This window comes from Oncorhynchus masou, chromosome 14, assembly GCF_036934945.1.
Source record: "Oncorhynchus masou masou isolate Uvic2021 chromosome 14, UVic_Omas_1.1, whole genome shotgun sequence".
In the NCBI taxonomy this organism is placed as follows: domain Eukaryota; kingdom Metazoa; phylum Chordata; class Actinopteri; order Salmoniformes; family Salmonidae; genus Oncorhynchus; species Oncorhynchus masou.
The window spans coordinates 26277627-26297620 of NC_088225.1; the positions used below are offsets into that span (position 1 = coordinate 26277627).

Here is a 19994-nt window from a genome sequence, read left to right on the forward strand (position 1 = left end):
TAGACTATTGAGATGCATCCTAAATGTAAATGAGCGAATCTGGTGTCACTTCCTCCTCTGACCTTTAGCACCAATGCTTCAGCCTGGGCCTCATGCAAAGCCTCAGTTATTTTTTATTTAACCTTTATTTAACTAGGCAAGTCAGTTAAGAACAAATTCTTATTTACAATGACGGCCTTCCCCGGCCAAACCCTAACCCGGACAATGCTGGGCCAATTGTACGGCGCCCTATGGGATTCCCAATCTCAGCTGGTTGTGGTACAACCTGGAATCAAACCAGGGTCTGTAGTGATGAACACACACACACACCCTAAAGCTGAGCTCATTCAGACAACCTAAATACACACCTTCACATCCAAAACCATTGACTCCATTCTTCCCAAACACACCCTAACCTCCAACCACCCACCAACCCCAGCTTCTCTGCTAGCACATCTCATTGAGAAGGGCCACACATGTTCTCTTAGGACAGTGGTTCCCAACCTTTTCTTACTGTACACCAACTGAATTTACCCTGCCCGGAGCACCCTGAAGTACCCCTCGTGCATTTTATCAAGAAGCCAATGGTTGAATGAGTCTTCTCAAGTACCCACTGTGGATAGGCCAAGTACTCCCAGGGGTCCTAGTACTGTCTTAGAATGCAACTGTGGTGGAATGAGAGTCCTCCGTGCTCTCCTTCCACAAACAACAGACTCTACAAAGGCTTGGTGCCTAAAGACTAAATTCCTGTTCCTGTCGGTGTGAAAGTCTCTCTCTCTCTGCCCAGGCAGCAGAATCAGCACATAAAATAAATACGGAGTGGTGTAGTGTTACGCTTGGAAACCGTAGAGCAGGTCATGGACAATGGGAATTTGAGGAAGTGCGCAACAGCACGCGTACAAGAAAAGCAATTCCAATGCTAATGGGGACGCAGGGCTCGTTTGAAATGAAATCTGCTGTTTTGGAACATCATAATAATGCCTCAAACCTAACCCGTCTTCTTCCAGGAAATGAGGATTCCCTTGAACCGGCCAGCATTGAACCCCATGCATTCCTCCTTGTCCAGCATAATAGGATACGTAATAAGAGTGGTAAACTATACAGGCCTCTCCCTAAACACACAAACGTTATCATCCTTACCAGCCTCGCTCTGCAGGCATCTGAGACTTGGCCTGGCATTCAATCAAACCCGCTATGCAGTAGCAATGTTTATGCTGTGTCTGTTCACAAAATATTGCTCTTGCACAGTCCTTATTCTTACATCTTGAAGCATCTACTTGTGACAGGAGTTTGAAAAAGTAGTAATAGTACTAGTTGTTTTCATGTCATTCAAAACCATTGTGTTATTATATTTGACCAGGGGGGACTGCTTAAATACAGCAATGCCACAAACGGCTGCCATTTAATGGACAGGAACGTCTGAGGTCATCATGGGTTTCCAGTGGAGACAATGGTATAAGCCAGAGTCATTCAGAAACACTACTAAACTACTGTTCTGTTTGGCTGGATGTTCCACCATTACTACCAGAGGTCTCTATCTGCACCAACCACAAACCCTCCAATACAACAGAACTACTGTTCAGAATAGAAAATGGCTGCCACGCTCCAATGGGAGCAATGAAGATTCAAGGTCTCTGGCTTGGTCGTAAAGAGTAGATCTCAATTCGTTGCAAGCTGAGGTTGTGTGTCAACTCAAAAACAATACAATATTTTTATTACATATGGGATCAAACACTGTTAAGATGAGAAATGATGTGTTCATTGACAATCAAACAAAGTAATATGATGAAAAAATGACTTTAATAAAACAATGCATCCGGTATGTACATTCAGTATGTCTCATGGAATCACAAAAACAACATACACTACATGGCCAAAAGTACGTGGACACCTGCTCGTCGAACATCTCATTCCAAAATCATGGGAATTAATATGGAGTTGGTCCTCCTTTTGCTGCTACCACAGCCTCTAGTCTTCTGGTAAGGCTTTCCACTTGATGTTGGAACATTGCTGTGGGGACTTTCTTCCACTCAGCCACAAGAGCATTAGTGAGGTCGGCACTGATGTTGGGTGATTAGGCCTGGTTTGCAGTCGGCTTTCCAATTCATCCCAAAGGGGTTTGATGTGGTTGAGGTCAGGGCTCTGTGCAGGTCAGTCAAGTTCTTCCACATCGATCTCCACAAACCATTTCTGTATGGACCTCGCCTTGTGCACGGGGGCATTGACATGCTGAAACAGGAAAGGGCCTTCCCCAAACTGTTGCTACAAAGTTGGAAGCACAGAATCGTCTAGAATGTGATTGTACGCTGTAGTATTAAGATTTCCCTTCACTGGAACTAAGGATCCCGAACCATGAAAAACAGCCCCAGACCATTATTCCTCCTCCACCAAACTTTACAGTTGGCACTATGCATTGGGGCAGGTAGTGTTCTCCTGGCAACCGCCACACCCAATTCGTCCGTCGGACTGCAAGATGGTGATGCGTGATTCATCACTTCAGAGAACGCATTTCCACTGTTCCAGAGTCCAATGGCGGCGAGCTTTACACCACTCCAGCCGACGCTTGGCATTGCGCATGGTGATCTTGTATGTGGCTGCTCGACCATGGAAACCCATTTCATGAAGCTCCCAACGAACATGCAACGTACTTCAGCCATCGGCGGTCCCATTCTGGGAGCTTGTGTGGCCTACCACTTTGTGGCTGAGCAGTTGTTGCGCCTAGATTTTTCCACTTCACAATAACATCACTTACAGTTGACAAGGGCAGCTCTAACAGGGCAGAAATTTGACAAATTGAATTGTTGAACGTCACTGAGCTCTTTAGTAAGGCCATTCTAGTGTCAATGTCTCCCTATGGAGATTGCATGGCTGTGTGCTAGATTTGAAACACCTGCCAGCAACGGGTGTGGCTGAAATAGCAGAATCCACTCATTTAAATGGGTGTCCACATAATTTTGTATTTTTAGTGTATGTATGGATAGTACGCACATTAAACATCCACAAAAAGTTATGAAAAATGATTGATTTCTAACGGGGAATGTGAAAAAAAATCTGACAGTGAATAAATATGAACACATCCATAGTGGTTAAAAACAGCGTGGGTGTGGCCAACATAACTGGCACAACTGATTGGTGCACCCATGGCATGACAGATGTGTGATGCCTGGTAACTGTGGCGATGATTCTCACATCTGATAGTCTTATTCTTCATGTCCGGATAATGGGTGTGGCCAAGGGAAGAACAGTCCATGGTTACCTAGATTGGGTGAGGGGAGGGGTTTAGGACAGGAGAGAAAACGGAGGGTTGTTTAAGCACATGTTTCATGAACTTCACATCTCTCAACAGTCTATTATATTACTCAAAGAGGATAGAGAAGATTCCGTTTTGACTACCTGCCTGGGACTACAGATGGAAAATCTGGCACATTTACAGAAATATTGATTGATGTGCATTGTCCCTGTCAAATCAATGTAGTAAATGAAATGACTGAGTTGGGTTTGGGTGGTGTAATTTGAGTGACTTCGACGCCTCCTATGTTCACCCAGATAGATCACAGCATTGTCCCAGGTGGCAGTAGCAGACTATTTGAATGGCCACTCTCATCACAGGGTATGTATAGATGCTTTCCATAAACACATCCAGTGTCTCTGACAGCATGATGGATGGACGAGACATCAAAGGCTTCCACCGCCAGGCCTCGATCACAGTCACGTTACAGGACATTTACCTCCTGCTGTGACAGGCATCCAGGTCCTCCTGTAACACAGAAGCTCTCTTCTGGAGGAAGTTCACCTGCAGCCAACACAGAGTAAGGGGTCAACACACACAGTAGGGGGTCAGGGGTCAATGCACAGTAGGGGCTCAGTAAGAGGGTATAGGAGTAGAGTGATAGAGAAGGGGTTGAGATAGAAAAGGGTTAAGGCAATAGGGGGCAAGTATTGGAGAGTAGGGGGGAGTAGGGGTTGAAGGGAGCAATTCATAGGGGAGTAGGGGGCTAGGGAGTAATTCATAGGGGAGTAGGGGGCTAGGGAGTAATTCATAGGGGAGTAGGGGGCTAGGGAGTAATTCATACGGGAGTAGGGGGCTAGGGAGTAATTCATAGGGGAGTAGGGGGCTAGGGAGTAATTCATAGGAGAGTAGGGGACTAGGGAGTAATTCATACGTGAGTAGGGGGCTAGGGAGTAATTCATATGGGAGTAGGGGACTAGGGAGTATTTCATAGGGGAGTAGGGGGCTAGGGAGTAATTCATAGGGGAGTAGGGGACTAGGGAGTAATTCATAGGGGAGTAGGGGGCTAGGGAGTAATTCATAGGAGAGTAGGGGACTAGGGAGTAATTCATAGGGGAGTAGGGGGCTAGGGAGTAATTCATAGGGGAGTAGGGGACTAGGGAGTAATTCATAGGGGAGTAGGGGACTAGGGAGTAATTCATAGGGGAGTAGAGGGCTAGGGAGTAATTCATACGGGAGTAGGGGACTAGGGAGTAATTCATAGGAGAGTAGGGGGCTAGGGAGTAATTCATAGGAGAGTAGGGGACTAGGGAGTAATTCATACGGGAGTAGGGGGCTAGGGAGTAATTCATAGGGGAGTAGGGGACTAGGGAGTAATTCATAGGGGAGTAGGGGGCTAGGGAGTAATTCATATGGGAGTAGGGGGCTAGGGAGTAATTCATAGGGGAGTAGGGGACTAGGGAGTAATTCATAGGGGAGTAGGGGGCTAGGGAGTAATTCATATGGGAGTAGGGGACTAGGGAGTAATTCATATGGGAGTAGGGGGCGAGGGAGTAATTCATAGGGATGTAGGGGGCTAGGGGGTAATTCACAAAAGAGTAGGGGGCTAGGGAGTAATTCATAGGGGAGTAGGGGACTAGGGAGTAATTCATACGGGAGTAGGGGGCTAGGGAGTAATTCATAGGGGAGTAGGGGGCTAGGGAGTAATTCATAGGGGAGTAGGGGGCGAGGAGTAATTCATAGGGGAGTAGGGGGCTAGGGAGTAATTCATATGGGAGGGGGCTAGGGAGTAATTCATAGGGGAGTAGGGGGCTAGGGAGTAATTCATAGGGGAGTAGGGGATTTAGGGAGTAATTCATAGGGGAGTAGGGGGCTAGGGAGTAATTCATAGGGGAGTAGGGGGCTAGGGAGTAATTCATAGGGGAGTAGGGGACTAGGGAGTAATTCATAGGAGAGTAGGGGGCTAGGGAGTAATTCATATGGGAGTAGGGGACTAGGGAGTAATTCATAGGGGAGTAGGGGGCTAGGGAGTAATTCATAGGGATGTAGGGGGCTACGGGGTAATTCACAAAAGAGTAGGGGGCTAGGGAGTAATTCATAGGGGAGTACAGTGAAAGAGTTAACTTCCAAAGGGGACTAGGGAGTAATTCATACGGGAGTAGGGGGCTAGGGAGTAATTCATAGGGGAGTAGGGGGCTAGGGGGTAATTCACAAAAGAGTAGGGGGCTAGGGGGTAATTCACAAAAGAGTAGGGGGCTAGGGAGTAATTCATAGGGGAGTAGGGGGCTAGGGAGTAATTCATACCGGGGAAGGGGGCTAGGGAGTAATTCATACGGGAGTAGAGGCTAGGGAGTAAAACGACTGAGTGAGATTATAGGTGAGAGGTTAGGATTTTGATACAGTAGTGAAACCATGAGAATCCAAGACATGGGGTCAGTAAAGCTAGTCCACTAGTACTTTACGGGGACAGTGAAAGAGTTAACTTCCAAAGGGTTCGATGAGGCAGCATCAGGCCTTAACTACATACAGTGAAAGAGTTAACTTCCAAAGGGTTAGATGAGGCAGTATCAGGCCTTAACTACATACAGTGAAAGAGTTAACTTCCAAAGGGTTAGATGAGGCAGTATCAGGCCTTAACTACATACAGTGAAAGAGTTAACTTCCAAAGGGTTAGATGAGGCAGTATCAGGCCTTAACTACATACAGTGCCTATAGAAAGTCTACACCCCCTTCAACTTTTTCACATTTTGTTTGTCAGTGCCTCAGTTTCATGCATTTTTACAAATATATCTACACACCATACTCCACACTTAAGGACATTTTTTTTAATAGTGAAAAAAGTATTTATTAAAAATACAAAACTTAAATATCATAATTGGACATGTCACCACCCCCCCGAGTTAATACTTGGTGGAAGCACCTTAGGCAGCCATTACAGCAGTCTGTTGGGATAGGTCTCAACCAACTTTGCACACCTAGATTTGGCAATATTTGACCATTCTTCTTTATAAAACTGCTCAAGCTCTGTCAAGCTCCTTTGGGAGCATAGATGGACACCAATCTTCAATCTTACATTTTTAATTAAATTTAGGTGGGACGCTCTAACTGGGCCACTCAAGGACATTTGCCTTTTTATACCTTAATCACTCCACCGTAGCTTTGGCTGTGTGCTTCAGGTCGTTGTCATGCTGAAAAGCGGAACTTCCGTCCCAGTTTCAGCTTTCTTGCAGAGGGTAGCAGGTTTTCCTCAAGGACTTTTCTGTACATTGCTTCATTCATTGCCCCTTCTATCCTGATAAGTGAGAAAAGTGAGGATCTCTCTGTACTTTGCTCTGTTCATCTTTCCATTGATCCTGACTTGTCTCCCAGAACCTGCCACTGAAAAACCTCCCCACAACATGATGCTACCACCACCATGCTTCACAGTAGGGATGGTGTTCTTTGGGTGATGGGTTTGCGGGTATGATGGGTATTGGGTTTGGCCAAACGTAACGCTTTGCATTTAAGCCAAAAAGTTCAATTTTTGTTTTGTCAGACCACAAAACGTTTTGCCACATGGCTACTTTGCCTACTTCAAAACCGGTGGGCTTTCTTGAATAATGGCTTCCATCTTGCCACCCTATATGGCAGATTTGTGGAGTGCTTGGGATATTGTTGTCAGATACACACTTTGACCAGTCTTGGCCATAAAAGCCTGTAGCTCTTTCAAAGTTGCCATTGGACTCCTACTTGCTCGGTCATCCAGTTTGGAACGACAGCCTGATTTAGGCAGGATCTTGGTGGTGCCATACACCTTCTACTGTACTTAATAATCGTCTTGACCGTGCTCCAAAGGGATATTCAGGCCTTAGGATTTTTTATACCCAGAACCTACAGGAACTGCTGAATTGATCCTGAAATCATGTGAATCACTACAATTCAACACAGGTGGAGGCCAATTAAGTTGGTGTGTGATTTTGAAGGTGACTGGTTCCACCTGAGCTAATTTAGGATCGCTATTAGAAAGTGGTGGAGACTTCTACAACCAAGATATTTCAGTTTCATTTTGTATCGATTTTCTTTTTTTTTCACTTGGAAGTTGTGTGGTAGGATGTGTAGATCAACAGAGAAAAACAACGATTTGAATGCATTTTACTCCAGGCTATAAGGCAACAAAAGGTGAAAAGTTTGAAGGGGGCTTTAGACTTTCTATAGGCACTGTACATACTACTGTCTTCCACAACAAATGAAAACAAATAAAAATCCTTCTCTTTAGATCAAATGAAACAAAAAGGTTATAATATTTATTGATGTGTAACTACTGTACTGGAAGACAATGGTACATTCCATTCTCTTGGATGGAAACCTCAGGAACAGATTTAGCGTTTCATTTGGAGAGGCGGAGCTGCCTCTTTCAGAGGAGTAACAGCACCAGTATGCAAAAACAGAACTGCGGTCGGATGCCATGGAGTCACTCTTTCTTTCAGTAAAATAATGCGTCGTAATGTGCAAAACCCAAGACATCCTCAATGAAAAGGGAGGCCGTTCTGGTCGTGAATTACATCGTATAAACATATCCGATGATAGAGGCTTGTGGTGGCAGGACTGGAAAGAGATCCAGCCGGAGCTATCCAAAGCAGCCAGGCGTTGGGGCCAGTTTGAGTTTAGAAATGCGGGCCCCCTCCAAATGTTGTTGTTGGTTGGTTAGTGGGGCCCCCCTCTCCCTCTGCCCCCTCCACCACAGCCCGACACAGAAAGGCCTATTGTTTACATTCGAAATTCCCGTCCCTCCCGCCGCCCACCACAGTTTTCTTGTCGAACAAGGCCCAGTTAAACTAATAGGAGACTGTCCGCGGCGGCCGGGCGGCAGTATTAATGTGGTTAAACGCGGGGTGTAATTGATAATAATAATTGTGTGTGATCTGATGGAGCCTAGAGAAAGAGAGGGAGCTTCAAAGTGGACCGGTCCAAAGCCATGTCTATGGGCTCTGGTGTCTGGTCTACACCACCATATGATATCTCCTCATCACGGCCGAGGAATCAAACAAACAATGCTGACACTCACATAGAGACTAAGTGTGGGTTCAGTCTGGGATGGTTTCTATCAATATGTAGAGAGGGAGGAAAGCAGAAAAGAAAATGGCAGCAAAGGAAAACTGTTCATAGTTGGTATCTGAAGAATCACTGAAAAGGAAAGCAGGTCTATAAGGTGAGATGTATGGAGTGTATTGCCCAGGTACAGGGACCTCGGTCTGTATTACTACATATAGGTCAGGGGTCAACAACTCTAGGTCACTAACATATTAATCAACTAACCAAGATCTTGACAGTTAGTTGATATGTGGATTAGTTGAATCTGGTGAGTTAGATATAGGCTGTGCGTGTCCTGTGTATAGTGTCCCATGCAGGACTTGTTCCTACCTGAGACTTGAGAGAGGAGATGGTGTCCTCCAGCTCCTGTCGCAGCTCAGCTGGCATCAGCCCTTTCATTTTCATCGCACACTCCTGAAGCACCACCGTCACCTGCAGGGAGAGGAACAGGAGGAGGAACAGGAAGAAAGAGAGGATGTGGTTCAATACACTTATTGTAAGTGGCTCTGGACAAGAGCTTCTATTAATTGACCAAAGAGTAATTATACACACATCGCCCCCTATTGGCTAATAAAAAGATAACGGCCGCCATAGACCACATGTGGCCAACTCAGCGTAACCCTTAGGGTATGCAGTTGCTGCAGGTTTGTGTTCCAGCTCAGCACAAAAACACCTAATTCAAATGAACTAATCACCATATTAATTTTAGAGACCATCATTATCTGAATCAGGTGTCTTATTAAATCTGGGCTTGAGCAGACATTTACTTCCACCCTCCTGGACCAGAATTGACCACCCTTGACTTTTAGACCCAGGCCCAGCTGGGTTTGAAAGAACAGACAGAACACATCAAACACACCAGCCCTCCCTATGTTGGGCACAGAGAGGGCTGTCTGGAGCTAAATTACACTGGAGAAAACCATAGTCTGATTACAAAGTTTAAAACGTTTGGTTAGCCATTCCTCCATGCCCACAAACACACACAGAGCATGTACTGAAAGTTCAGTAGGCAGACATGCTGTAATGACAAACAGAGGTTTCACCCCTCAGAGCCTGGTTCTGCTCTACGTTTGGTCCTAGGTTCCTACCTTTCTAGGGAGGTTTTCCTAGCCACTGTGCTTCTACATCTGCATTGCTTGCTGTTTGGGGTTTTAGGCTGGGTTTCTGTATAAGCACTTTGTGACATCTGCTGATGTAAAAAGGACGTTATAAAGACATTTGATTGATTGATTGACTGATAACTAGGGAGAGTCCCAAACTATTCCTACTATTACATTTTTAGCATGCCGAAGTCCAGTTATTTCCTCTTTATTTTTCTTTAGATATTCAGTTTGAGAGAGAGAGAGCGAGCGAGAGAGGAGAGAGAGAGAGGCCAAGTAGTAGAAAATTGGTTTTCCAAAAATAATTTTCCTGTTGTGGATTTAACTGATTGATCTGGTTTTCTGTAATTAATCTTTCAGGGGCACAATGAAAGGGATTTGGACGCACTTCAAAGGGGGAGAGTATAAATGATCCCAACACAGAACAGCTCTTTTTGTCTCAGCACAGTGTGCAGTAGATTAGGCCTTTGCCACTTAGCCCAAAATGTTCTCCCTCCCACCTCATTTAAAAGTGTCGGGCCAATAACATCATCAGGAGAAAAAGTCCATCAATTTTCTTTTGTTTCTTTGCTCCGTGAGAAAGGGAGCCATGGGTAATTTGAGAATGAACATTTTCAAACATATGAAAAAAAAACATGTTTTACAGGCTGTAATTTGGGGTGCCAACAAGTTACAAAAAAGAGTGTAGAACCCCTGAGAGGGAGGCAGTTATAACAAGATGGCACCCAGACAAAACACCCAAGACCAAAAAACACAGAACAAACAAACAACGGTCAAATGATCACTGTCCTCATAAGCCACATCCAATGTAAAAGTATTGGGATTCTTTGTAAGCTTTCCATTCAAGTTCCCTGGCTGGATTCTTAATGCATATACAGTACGTACAGTGCTGTATTTAAGTTACCACAGCAGTAAGGGATATACACACTTCAATCTAAATGACTAGCGCCCTCCCGACAACTCCCTCTCTGTTTTCGGTCCCATAGATCAGATTCAGGGTAACTAGAATTCACTGGGCTACACTGCAGGGTGGACTGGAGCCTCTACTCACAGGCTTGAAACTAATCAAAGTAGACAGGCCATGAATGTTTAATTTAATAACTATGAGTACTAGAGAAGGGGGAGAAAGAGAGAGAGGATGAGAGAGAGGACGAGAGAAAGAGAGGACGAGAGAAAGAGATGACGAGAGAGAGGACGAGAGAGAGAGAGAGAGAGAGAGGATGAGAAAGAGAGATAAAACAAAAATTAGAGAAAGAGAGCAAGAAAGGAAGAGGGGATAAGTGAAACAGATCTCCTAGGGGGTAAGACATTACCCCTTCACTTTTCTTGTCTGACAGCGAGAGGGTATACTGTATAATAGAGATGTCTACCTGGCCGCCAGCCTAATGATGTTTCAGCCAGCTGTATTAGATCATCATTAGCCTGGGCGCTGTACTGTAGGACAGACACAAAGAGCTCTAGATCACATTATAGAGGATATGCTCTGCAGCTGGAATGCTATGTAATGCGATGTAATGGCTGCAGGTGGACTTAGCCAAATAGCGCCCGTTAGCAGAACACTGCAGTGCTTAATTGTGTTGTCCCCTGTTAGGTAAGATGTGAGCTGTATGTACTGCCTGTTTGAAAAGAGAGTTCTCTAATACAAGTCTGATTCATATATATATATATATATATATATATTTCATAATACAGTTTCCTACTATGCTAAGCTGATCAAGGGTTCGAAAATGTAGATATTGCCAGATGTTCACTGTCCGAGGAACAGGCCGTGGAAGCTTTATTGCTGGGTAAAATGTCCATAAGCAGAGGTAATTAAACTGTTCTGTGTTCTTTTTCTCTCTTCATCTCTGCCTGTCTTGTTGTACATGCAACCTGTCTCACATGCATTCATTAAAAAACCCATAAGATGTCAGCTGCTAATTTTCAGATTTACAAAACATAAACCATTTTCACTGGACTATCTGTTGCTATCTGTTGCTGCCAAGTTCTGATTTCCCTGGGGGTTCGCCTTGCAATACCCAAGTGGTGAGACACAGCCCTCTATATTTAAATGTTTCAGGTACACTATGATAGGTGTCTGCGTCACATACAGTATCTTCTATTGACATTATCCTCTATTGTTTGTCCTTATGTGTCTGTTTTTCAGCATAAAGTACTCTGTAGCCACTTAGTGTGGACACCAGTACTTTATGCTGAAAAACAGACACACACACAGAATAACCATCTCTCTTCTTCACTTCATCCCTCTCCCCCTTCTCCCTAAATCCTCTATATTATATCAGCGGCTTTGGTGAACCCCTCCCGCATCTGAACTGGCTGACACAGAGGGCACAGCATGGTCATAGGCAAGAGGTCACTTGGTCGGGACAACAGGAAGTATTATTAAAGAGATGCTTACATTGAAATACAGACAGATGTAGTAGTCCCAGAGTTAATGATCCAAGGTCAGTTTTGAATTTCACCTCCTGATGATTATGATGACTGACCGTGTTAGAATAAAAGAAAAACAGGGCTTAATCATGCTCTCTCTCTATCCATCTGTCTCTCATCTGCAGGTATGTTTTGATGTGAGAGAGGAAGCCAGTCCCGTCATCGTCAATTATCATAATTACAATAAATGTATTATGTATTCATAACACCTGGATAATGAACTTCTTTCAATAAAGCGTTTCACATTCTCCACTGGTTGAAATTTTGTATCTCATTGAAATACTACCCTGGTTCCTCAGATTAATGCAGATGAAGGGAGTTAGATATGCATAGTTTTTTTCTGTATATATGAATTACAAATCAATCATGTTTCTAGTCTTTTGCATAGTTAACCTTTTGCGAGTAGGGGGCAGTATTTTAGTTTTTGGCTAAAGAACGTACCCATTTGAAACTGCCTATTTCTCAGCCCCAGAAACTAGAATATGCATATAATTGTCAGATTAGGATAGAAAACACTCTAACGTTTCCAAAACTGTAAAAATATAGTCTTTGAGTATAACAGAACTGATATTGCAGGCGAAAACTTGAGGAAAATCCAATCAGGAAGTGCCTCTTATTTTGAAACCTCTCTGTTCCTATGCATGCCTATCGTCCATTTAAAGGGACATCAACCAGATTCATTTTTCCATGGCTTCCCTAAGGTGTCAACAGTCTTTAGACATAGTTTCAGGCTTTTATTTTGAAAAATGAGCGTGAAAGATCACATTGCATAAGTAGATAGGTGGGGGCCCTCAGAGTGAGTTTTGCGTTATAGAGTAAAGCGGCCATTGTTTCTCCCGGTGTTATTGAAAAACCTACACATGCGGTTGATATATTATCTAATATATATTTTAAAAACAACCTGAGGATTGATTATAAAAAACATTTGACATGTTTCTGTGGACATTATGGATATTATTTGCGTTGACCGCTCTTTCCTGTGGATTTCTGAACATAACGCGACAAACAAACAGAGGTATTTTGGGTATAAAAATAATGTTTTTGGAACAAAAGGAACATTTGTTGTGTAACTGGGAGTCTCGTGAGTGCAAACAACCGAAGATCATCAAAGGTAAGCGATTTCATTTATTGCTTTTCTGACTTTCGTGACCAATCTACTTGGCTGCTAGCTGTTTGTAATATTTTGTCTACTGAGAAAGATGATCTTACATAAACGCTTGGTCTGCTTTTGCCAAAAAGCTTTATTGAAATCTGACACCCCAGGTGGATTAACAACAAGCTAAGCTGTGTTTTGCTATATCGCACTTGTGATTTCATGAAAATTCAATATTTTTAGTAATTTAATTTGAATTTGGCGCGCTGCAATTCAAATCAAATCAAATTTTATTTGTCACATACACATGGTTAGCAGATGTTAATGCGAGTGAAGCGAAATGCTTGTGCTTCTAGTTCCGACAATGCAGTAATAACCAACAAGTAATCTAACTAACAATTCCAAAACTACTGTCTTATACACACAAGTGTTGATGTTGATGAAAATGATCCCGGTAACGGGATGGGTGCGTCAAGAAGTTAAACACTGTTTTCCATGCTTGTTCAATGAACCATAAACAATTAATGAACATGCACCTGTGGAACGGTCGTTAAGACACTAACGACTTACAGACGGTAGGCAATTAAGATCAGTTATGAACACTTAGGACACTAAAGAGGCCTTTCTACTGACTCTGAAAAACACCAAAAGAAAGATGCCCATGGTCAGGGAATGTGGCCAGGGAAATATATTGCAATGTCCGTACTGTGAGACGCGTAAGACAGCGCTACAGGTAGACAGGATGGACAGGTGATCGTCCTCGCAGTGGCAGACCACATGTAACAACACCTGCATAGAATAGGTACATCCGAACATCACACCTGCGGGACAGGTACAGGATGGCAACAACAACTGCCCGAGTTACACCAGGAATGCACAATCCTTCCATCAGTGCTCAGACTGTCCGCAATAGGCTGAGAGAGGCTGGACTGAGGGCTTGTAGGCCTGTTGTAAAGCAGGTCCTCACCAGACATCACTGGCAACAACATTGCCTAACCCACCATTGCTGGACCAGACATGATTGACAAAAAGTGCCAATCTTCACTGACGAGTCGCTGTTTTGTCTCACCAGGGGTGATGGTTGGATTTGCGTTTATCGTCGAAGGAATGAGCGTTACACCGAGGCCTGTACTCTGGAGCGGGATCGATTTGGAGGTGGAGGGTCCGTCATAGTCGGGGGCGGTGTGTCACACCATCATTGGACTGAGCTTGTTGTCATTGCAGGCAATATCAACACTGTGCGTTTGAGGGAAGACATCCTCCTCCCTCATGTGGTTCCCTTCCTACAGGCTCATCCTGACATGACCCTCCAGCATGACAATGCCACCAGCCATACTGCTCGTTCTGTGCGTGAATCCCTGCAAGCCAGGAATGTCAGTGTTCTGCCATGGCCAGCGAAGAGCCCGAATCTCAATCCCATTGACCACGTCTGGGACCTGTTGGATCGGAGGGCTAGGGCCATTCCACCCAGAAATGTCTGGGAACTTGCAGGGGCCTTGGTGGAAGAGTGGGGTAACAAGAACTGGCAAATCTGGTGCAGTCCATGAGGAAGGAGATTCACTGGAGTACTTAATGCAGCTGGTGGCCACACCAGATACTGACTGTTACTTTTGATTTTGACCCCCCTTTGTTCAGGGACACATTATTCCATTTCTGTTAGTCACATGTCTGTGGAACTTGTTCAGTTTATGTCTCAGTTGTTGAACCTTATGTTCATACAAATATTTACTCATGTTAAGTTTGCTAAAAATAAACGTAGATGAAAGTGAGATGTCGTTTAGTTTAGTTAGCTAGCTATGTTACTTCAGCTGCATTGCAAGGCAAGCTTACACAATTGTATATTCAATTTGCAGTAAATGCTTTAGCTTGCTAGATTCTTTATATCCACTGTTTCACAAGACGACAGCCTGGTTTGCTGGTTTTCTCAGGAGTCCCTAAAACATTAAACAACACGAATTACAAATTAATTCTCCTGTCACAACACTAGCTAGCTAGCTGGCTAAAGTTAGCCAGTCAGATAACTTGCTAAATAGCGATTTTCGTAAATTAACTTTATGACAAAAATATGCACAAACGTTTGTCTCTACATTAACTAACATATTCCTCTCAATTGTACATGTTTTGCTTGACTCGTTATGACATTATAACAACTTACATTTGGTTCCACCGTAATGTTTTGTCAGCCATCTTTGTTGAAGAAAGCCCCAGGGACGGGTGGCTTACATCAAATTCGTCATTGGAACCACTCGATATGATTGGTCATATGAAAACCTTGGGACCCAAATGCATAATGAATGCTCTAACTCCCCCTTGCGGTGGCCTGGAGAAATGAAGCCATGATGCTCGGTACCTCTAAGTCCCGCAGTGTAAGCTCACAACTTTTAAAGGAGGAACCACTGTAGGCCTGAGGATGGGTAGATATATAAACAGCTCATCTACACTGATCTATAAACAACTCGGGAGTGCCTTGGAGACAAAGCTTTAGTGATTATAAGGATAATGTATGTCTCACCAAGGCAATTGGGTGTCCTGGTTTACTGGGCAATGTGCGGGGGTGGAGAGAGGCAGAGCAGCCATTTTCTATGGCAGCACCTTTGTTGTGGCTAATACACGCTAGCTATGCTAACCCAGACATAGATACTACACTACAGTAGGTCAGGCAAAGGACCTAGTGAACTATTTTCAGCTGTGTATATATTCAACACATATGGATAGAATAGAAGTCAATGACATCAGTCAGAACCAGGTCAATTCCATTTCAACTGCAACATTTGGTGGCAGCGGTGGGATCTGGGATGGTAAGCAGTCTGGGGCTCAGGGTGGTGAGAGCAGGTGAGCGATAGTGAATTGAAATTCACTGAATCTCCCGAGTTGGCTGAAGGATCACATCAAACACTCCAGCTGAATATGGAAGCCTTTTTCTGAGAGACATCACTCTTTCTTTCAGTTCTGTTTCTCACGGGCTGTTCTATAACTCATTTATAATATCGCTCCCTCGCTTCATCTCTCTCTTTCTGAATCCCTCTCTGTACAGTAAAGGCCTGTTTAGTCTTTAGACAGGTGGATGGAGGGATGTGAGGAGAGGAGGCTTTTAAAGAGGCTCCTCGCCGATCACACAGATGTTAGGAACTTTTGAAGAGTGGCTGATCAAACCGAGGCGCCAGGTTTTGGCCATTGACAGACTCAGGATGTAAAACAGTGCAACTGTTCTCCAAAGCATCCGTCAGAGAGAGAGAGTGAGAGGAACAATCTGACTTTCCACACAGAGACAACGGTTTCATCTCCACCCTCTTTTAAAAGGAAAATAGGAGTTTATTGTTGTTCCTGATGAAGCGTTAGATTCCATTTTGAAGCTCCTGAGGGAAGCAGAAGTCTTTTAACTTGTTCTCCTGCAATCCTCTTAAAATGACAACATTTCATCTATATATAGTCTTTAGATTGTGCTGGTGGTTTTGACTTTCCCCCAGCGCTTGATACTGTCTGTCACACACCAAGGTTTTTGACAGCTGCCAGACGAAAGAAACACGGTGTTGACACTTTGAACATTCAAATGAAGTTTGCCACGTAGCTTGAGTTATGCTAATGACGGGGGGGGGGCAGATTGTGCTGTTGGAAGATTCTGGAGTGACAAAAACCTTGTCAGATACAAGGGGGTACATCAAAAACCACGCCGCTCACAAAGTTTGCGCCTCCACATCTCTCAGTTGCACTCTGAGAGTTCGTTGAGAAACACTTTGAATTCAAAAACGCTTCGCTGCCTTGAAAAAAATAAAGAGCTTCACAGAGAAGTGACTAAAAAGAGAAAGAGCGATAAGAAAACAGATCTGTGTGAACTGTTACAATCCAGGATGGGTTAGTTACTAGTGCAGTGAGTTACACACAGAACTGCACAACACCAGCGGCTGATTCATCTGTAAATAACCCGTGTACTTTTGATTGTCTTCAGACAGACTGAACCTCACCGTGAGGTGCAGCCGAGCCGCCATTTTACAGCGGGGAGTCCGAGAGGCCTCTGGAAGAGGCAGGCGGGAAACATCTGTGTGAAGTCTTGGGCAGAGAAGCTGTTTTAGTGTGTGAGATCAGATTACAAAGACATGTCTTGGCAGATAAACTTGGGCAATATCACAGAGAGTTAGTAGGCCTCAGGTTTTATTAACACACACATCATTCACACAGACACACACACAGACATGCAAAACACACACACACACACACACACACACACACACACACACACACACACACACACACACACACACACACACACACACACACACACACACACACACACACACACACACACACACACACACAGACATGCAAAAACACACACACACACACACAGACATGCAAAAACACACACACACACACACAGACACACACACACACAGACACACACACAGACATGCAAAAACACACACACACACACACACACAGACACACACACAGACACACACACAGACACGCAAAAACACACACACACACACATGCAACACACCAGCCTCCGAGAGCCTCTCTCTCCTAGTAAGGAGGTATAGAGAACAGTCTCACTATCACTACACTGAGAGGGCCCATCTCCAGTCAGACACAGACCACCAGGTAAACACAGTCTCAGTGAAGCCCATAGGAATGAGTTGACTTTAGACATAGTTATAGGCCAGTCTCCCAGACACAGATTGAGTTTGTTCCTAGACTAAACGCATGTTCAATGGAGAATCCTACACGCCAAACACACCTTTGACGATTTGCATAATGAAAGTCTGTACAACCTTGGAAAAAGTTCACCTTGCAGAAGTTTAGGTTAAGCCCTGTCCTTTTAACTAGGTTGGATGAGAGGAAAAGCATCTAGGACTGGGTCAACCCACCGGCTGGTGGCCCTACTACCCTTGGACCACTGACCCATTCTGGGGAGATTTATGTCCGTCCGACATGGAGCTGTTCCAGCAAAGTGTGTGTAAGGGTCACTGGGCGGCTCCCCAGGACCAAGAGTTGTCTCCATTGGTACATAGCAGCCTGGAGGTACACAGGCCCAGCCAGAGACAGAGACCACCAGCCAGCCTGCTACGTGGTGATTACTGCCTTTCTTCTCTGTGTGTGTCAAGGTCAAAGCAGACCTGTGATTACAGAGCTCACAGGGGCCATGGCTCCGGGGCTGGTGTGTGTCTGTGTGTGAGTGTGTGTGCAGTGGTTCAGGATTCCCAATGAACATTCCTGCCCCATAGTGCTGGCTTTTGAAGCCGGATCTAGAGGAATTTGGAAAATCTCTGCCTCTGAACTAGGGGTTGGGAAGAATAGAGGGGAGAGAGAGGAAGAGAAGAGAGGGTGAAACTGAAGGTTGACGTAGGGGGTTGAGGTTGAGGGATGAGGTAGAGGGTTTAAGTAGGGTGGATAAGGTACCAGGGTGAGGCTGAGGGGTGAGGTAGAGGGTTGGGGGTGAGACTGACGGGTAAGTCTTAGGGGTGAGGGGGTGAAGTTGAGGATTGCGGGGTGAGTCTTAGGGGTGAAGTTGAGGGGTGAGTCTGAGGGGGTAAAGTTGAGGGGGATTGCGGGGCGAGTCTTAGGGGTGAAGTTGAGGGGTAAGTCTGAGGGGTGAGGGGATGAAGTTGAGGGGTGAGTCTGAGCGGTGAGGGGGTGAAGTTGAGGGGTGAGTCTGAGGGGTGAGGGGGTGAAGTTGAGGGGTGAGTCTGAGGGGTGAGGGGTGAAGTTGAGGGGTGAGTCTGAGGGGGTGAAGTTGAGGGGTGAGTCTGAGGGGTGAGGGGGTGAAGTTGAGGTTTGAGTCTGAGGGGTGAGGGGGTGAAGTTGAGGTTTGAGTCTGAGGGGTGAGGGGCTGAAGTTGAGGGGTGAGTCTGAGGGGTGAGGGGGTGAAGTTGAGGGGTGAGTCTGAGGGGTGAAGTTGAGGATTGAGTCTGAGGGGTGAGGGGGTGAAGTTGAGGGGTGAGTCTGAGGAGGTGAAGTTGAGGATTGAGTCTGAGGGGTGAGGGGGTGAAGTTGAGGGGTGAGTCTGAGGGGTGAGGGGGTGAAGTTGAGGGGTGAGTCTGAGGGGTGAGGGGGTGAAGTTGAGGGGTGAGTCTGAGGGGTGAGGGGGTGAAGTTGAGGCTTGAGTCTGTGGGGTGAGGGGGTGAAGTTGAGGGGTGAGTCTGAGGGGTGAGGGGGTGAAGTTGAGGGGTGAGTCTGAGGAGGTGAAGTTGAGAATTGAGTCTGAGGGGTGAGGGGGTGAAGTTGAGGGGTGAGGTTGAAGGTGAGAAGAGGGAATCTGTTACCTGCTCCTGGTTCTCTAACTCTTTGTTCAGTAGTTTCTTCTCGGAGGAGTGCAGCTGCCTCTGGAGATTCTCCACCTTCTCCTGCAGAACCTAGAGAGACAGAAAAGGGAGAGCACATTTGAACAAGGGAAAATGAGAGAGAGATTGGAGAACAATATAGTTTAAAATAGAGAGAAAGAGGACAGAGATAAATGACAAATGATAGAGAGCGAGAGATGAAAAAGAAAAAAGAGGAGGGAGTGAAGGCAGAAAGAGAGATGTGACTCTCAGATTAACAGTGTATTAAAAGGCTAATGATAAAGTGGTGACAGTCATTATTGGAAAGCTGGGCTCATTACCCAGAGGCATTCACAAGGAGATAGAGAGAGAGGCACACAGGGAATTAACTACTGTTAACTGTCTGGGCTTTAAACATCACACACACACGTCTCTTGTGAATACATTGTGGATCATTATATTGGTGCAGTTTCAGATATGAACACTGAACACTACACCTGCATTATGAGTGTAGGCTGGCTACCAGATACCTGAGATTCAAACAGTTTACCGGGGATTCTACCAGAGTACACAATGCCCTCCATGAATCTACCGCCAGAACCGCTGGGCAGGCATACAAAAACTACTGTTATGGCATAAATACCAGTAAAGGAAGGCTTCCCCATCTAAGCAGTGTATTATTTTGCATCCCCAAACTCTGGATGGAATATAAAGGACTAAGCCTTGTTCACATTGGCAGGTTGAAGTGACTCAAATCCATTTTTTTGGCATATCAGACTCTAATCTGTTCTTTTTCATGCAGTCTGAACAGACAAGAAGCTTGAATCAGATATTTC

General features: G+C 44.9%; 1 protein-coding gene across 1 annotated transcript in view; it reads right to left on the bottom strand.

The window, feature by feature from the left end:
- Positions 1 to 1760: 1760 nt before the first annotated feature.
- The window catches only part of cep112 (centrosomal protein 112), a 236846-nt gene continuing 218612 nt past the window's right edge, over positions 1761 to 19994 (bottom strand). The window contains exons 24-27 of the mRNA XM_064987051.1: positions 19162 to 19251; positions 8609 to 8710; positions 3708 to 3772; positions 1761 to 3235 (exon numbers count right to left, since the gene is read on the bottom strand). Of these exons, the coding sequence (XP_064843123.1) occupies positions 3232 to 3235; positions 3708 to 3772; positions 8609 to 8710; positions 19162 to 19251 (261 nt within the window). The 3' untranslated portion in view covers positions 1761 to 3231. The remainder of the gene's footprint in view (positions 3236 to 3707; positions 3773 to 8608; positions 8711 to 19161; positions 19252 to 19994) is intronic.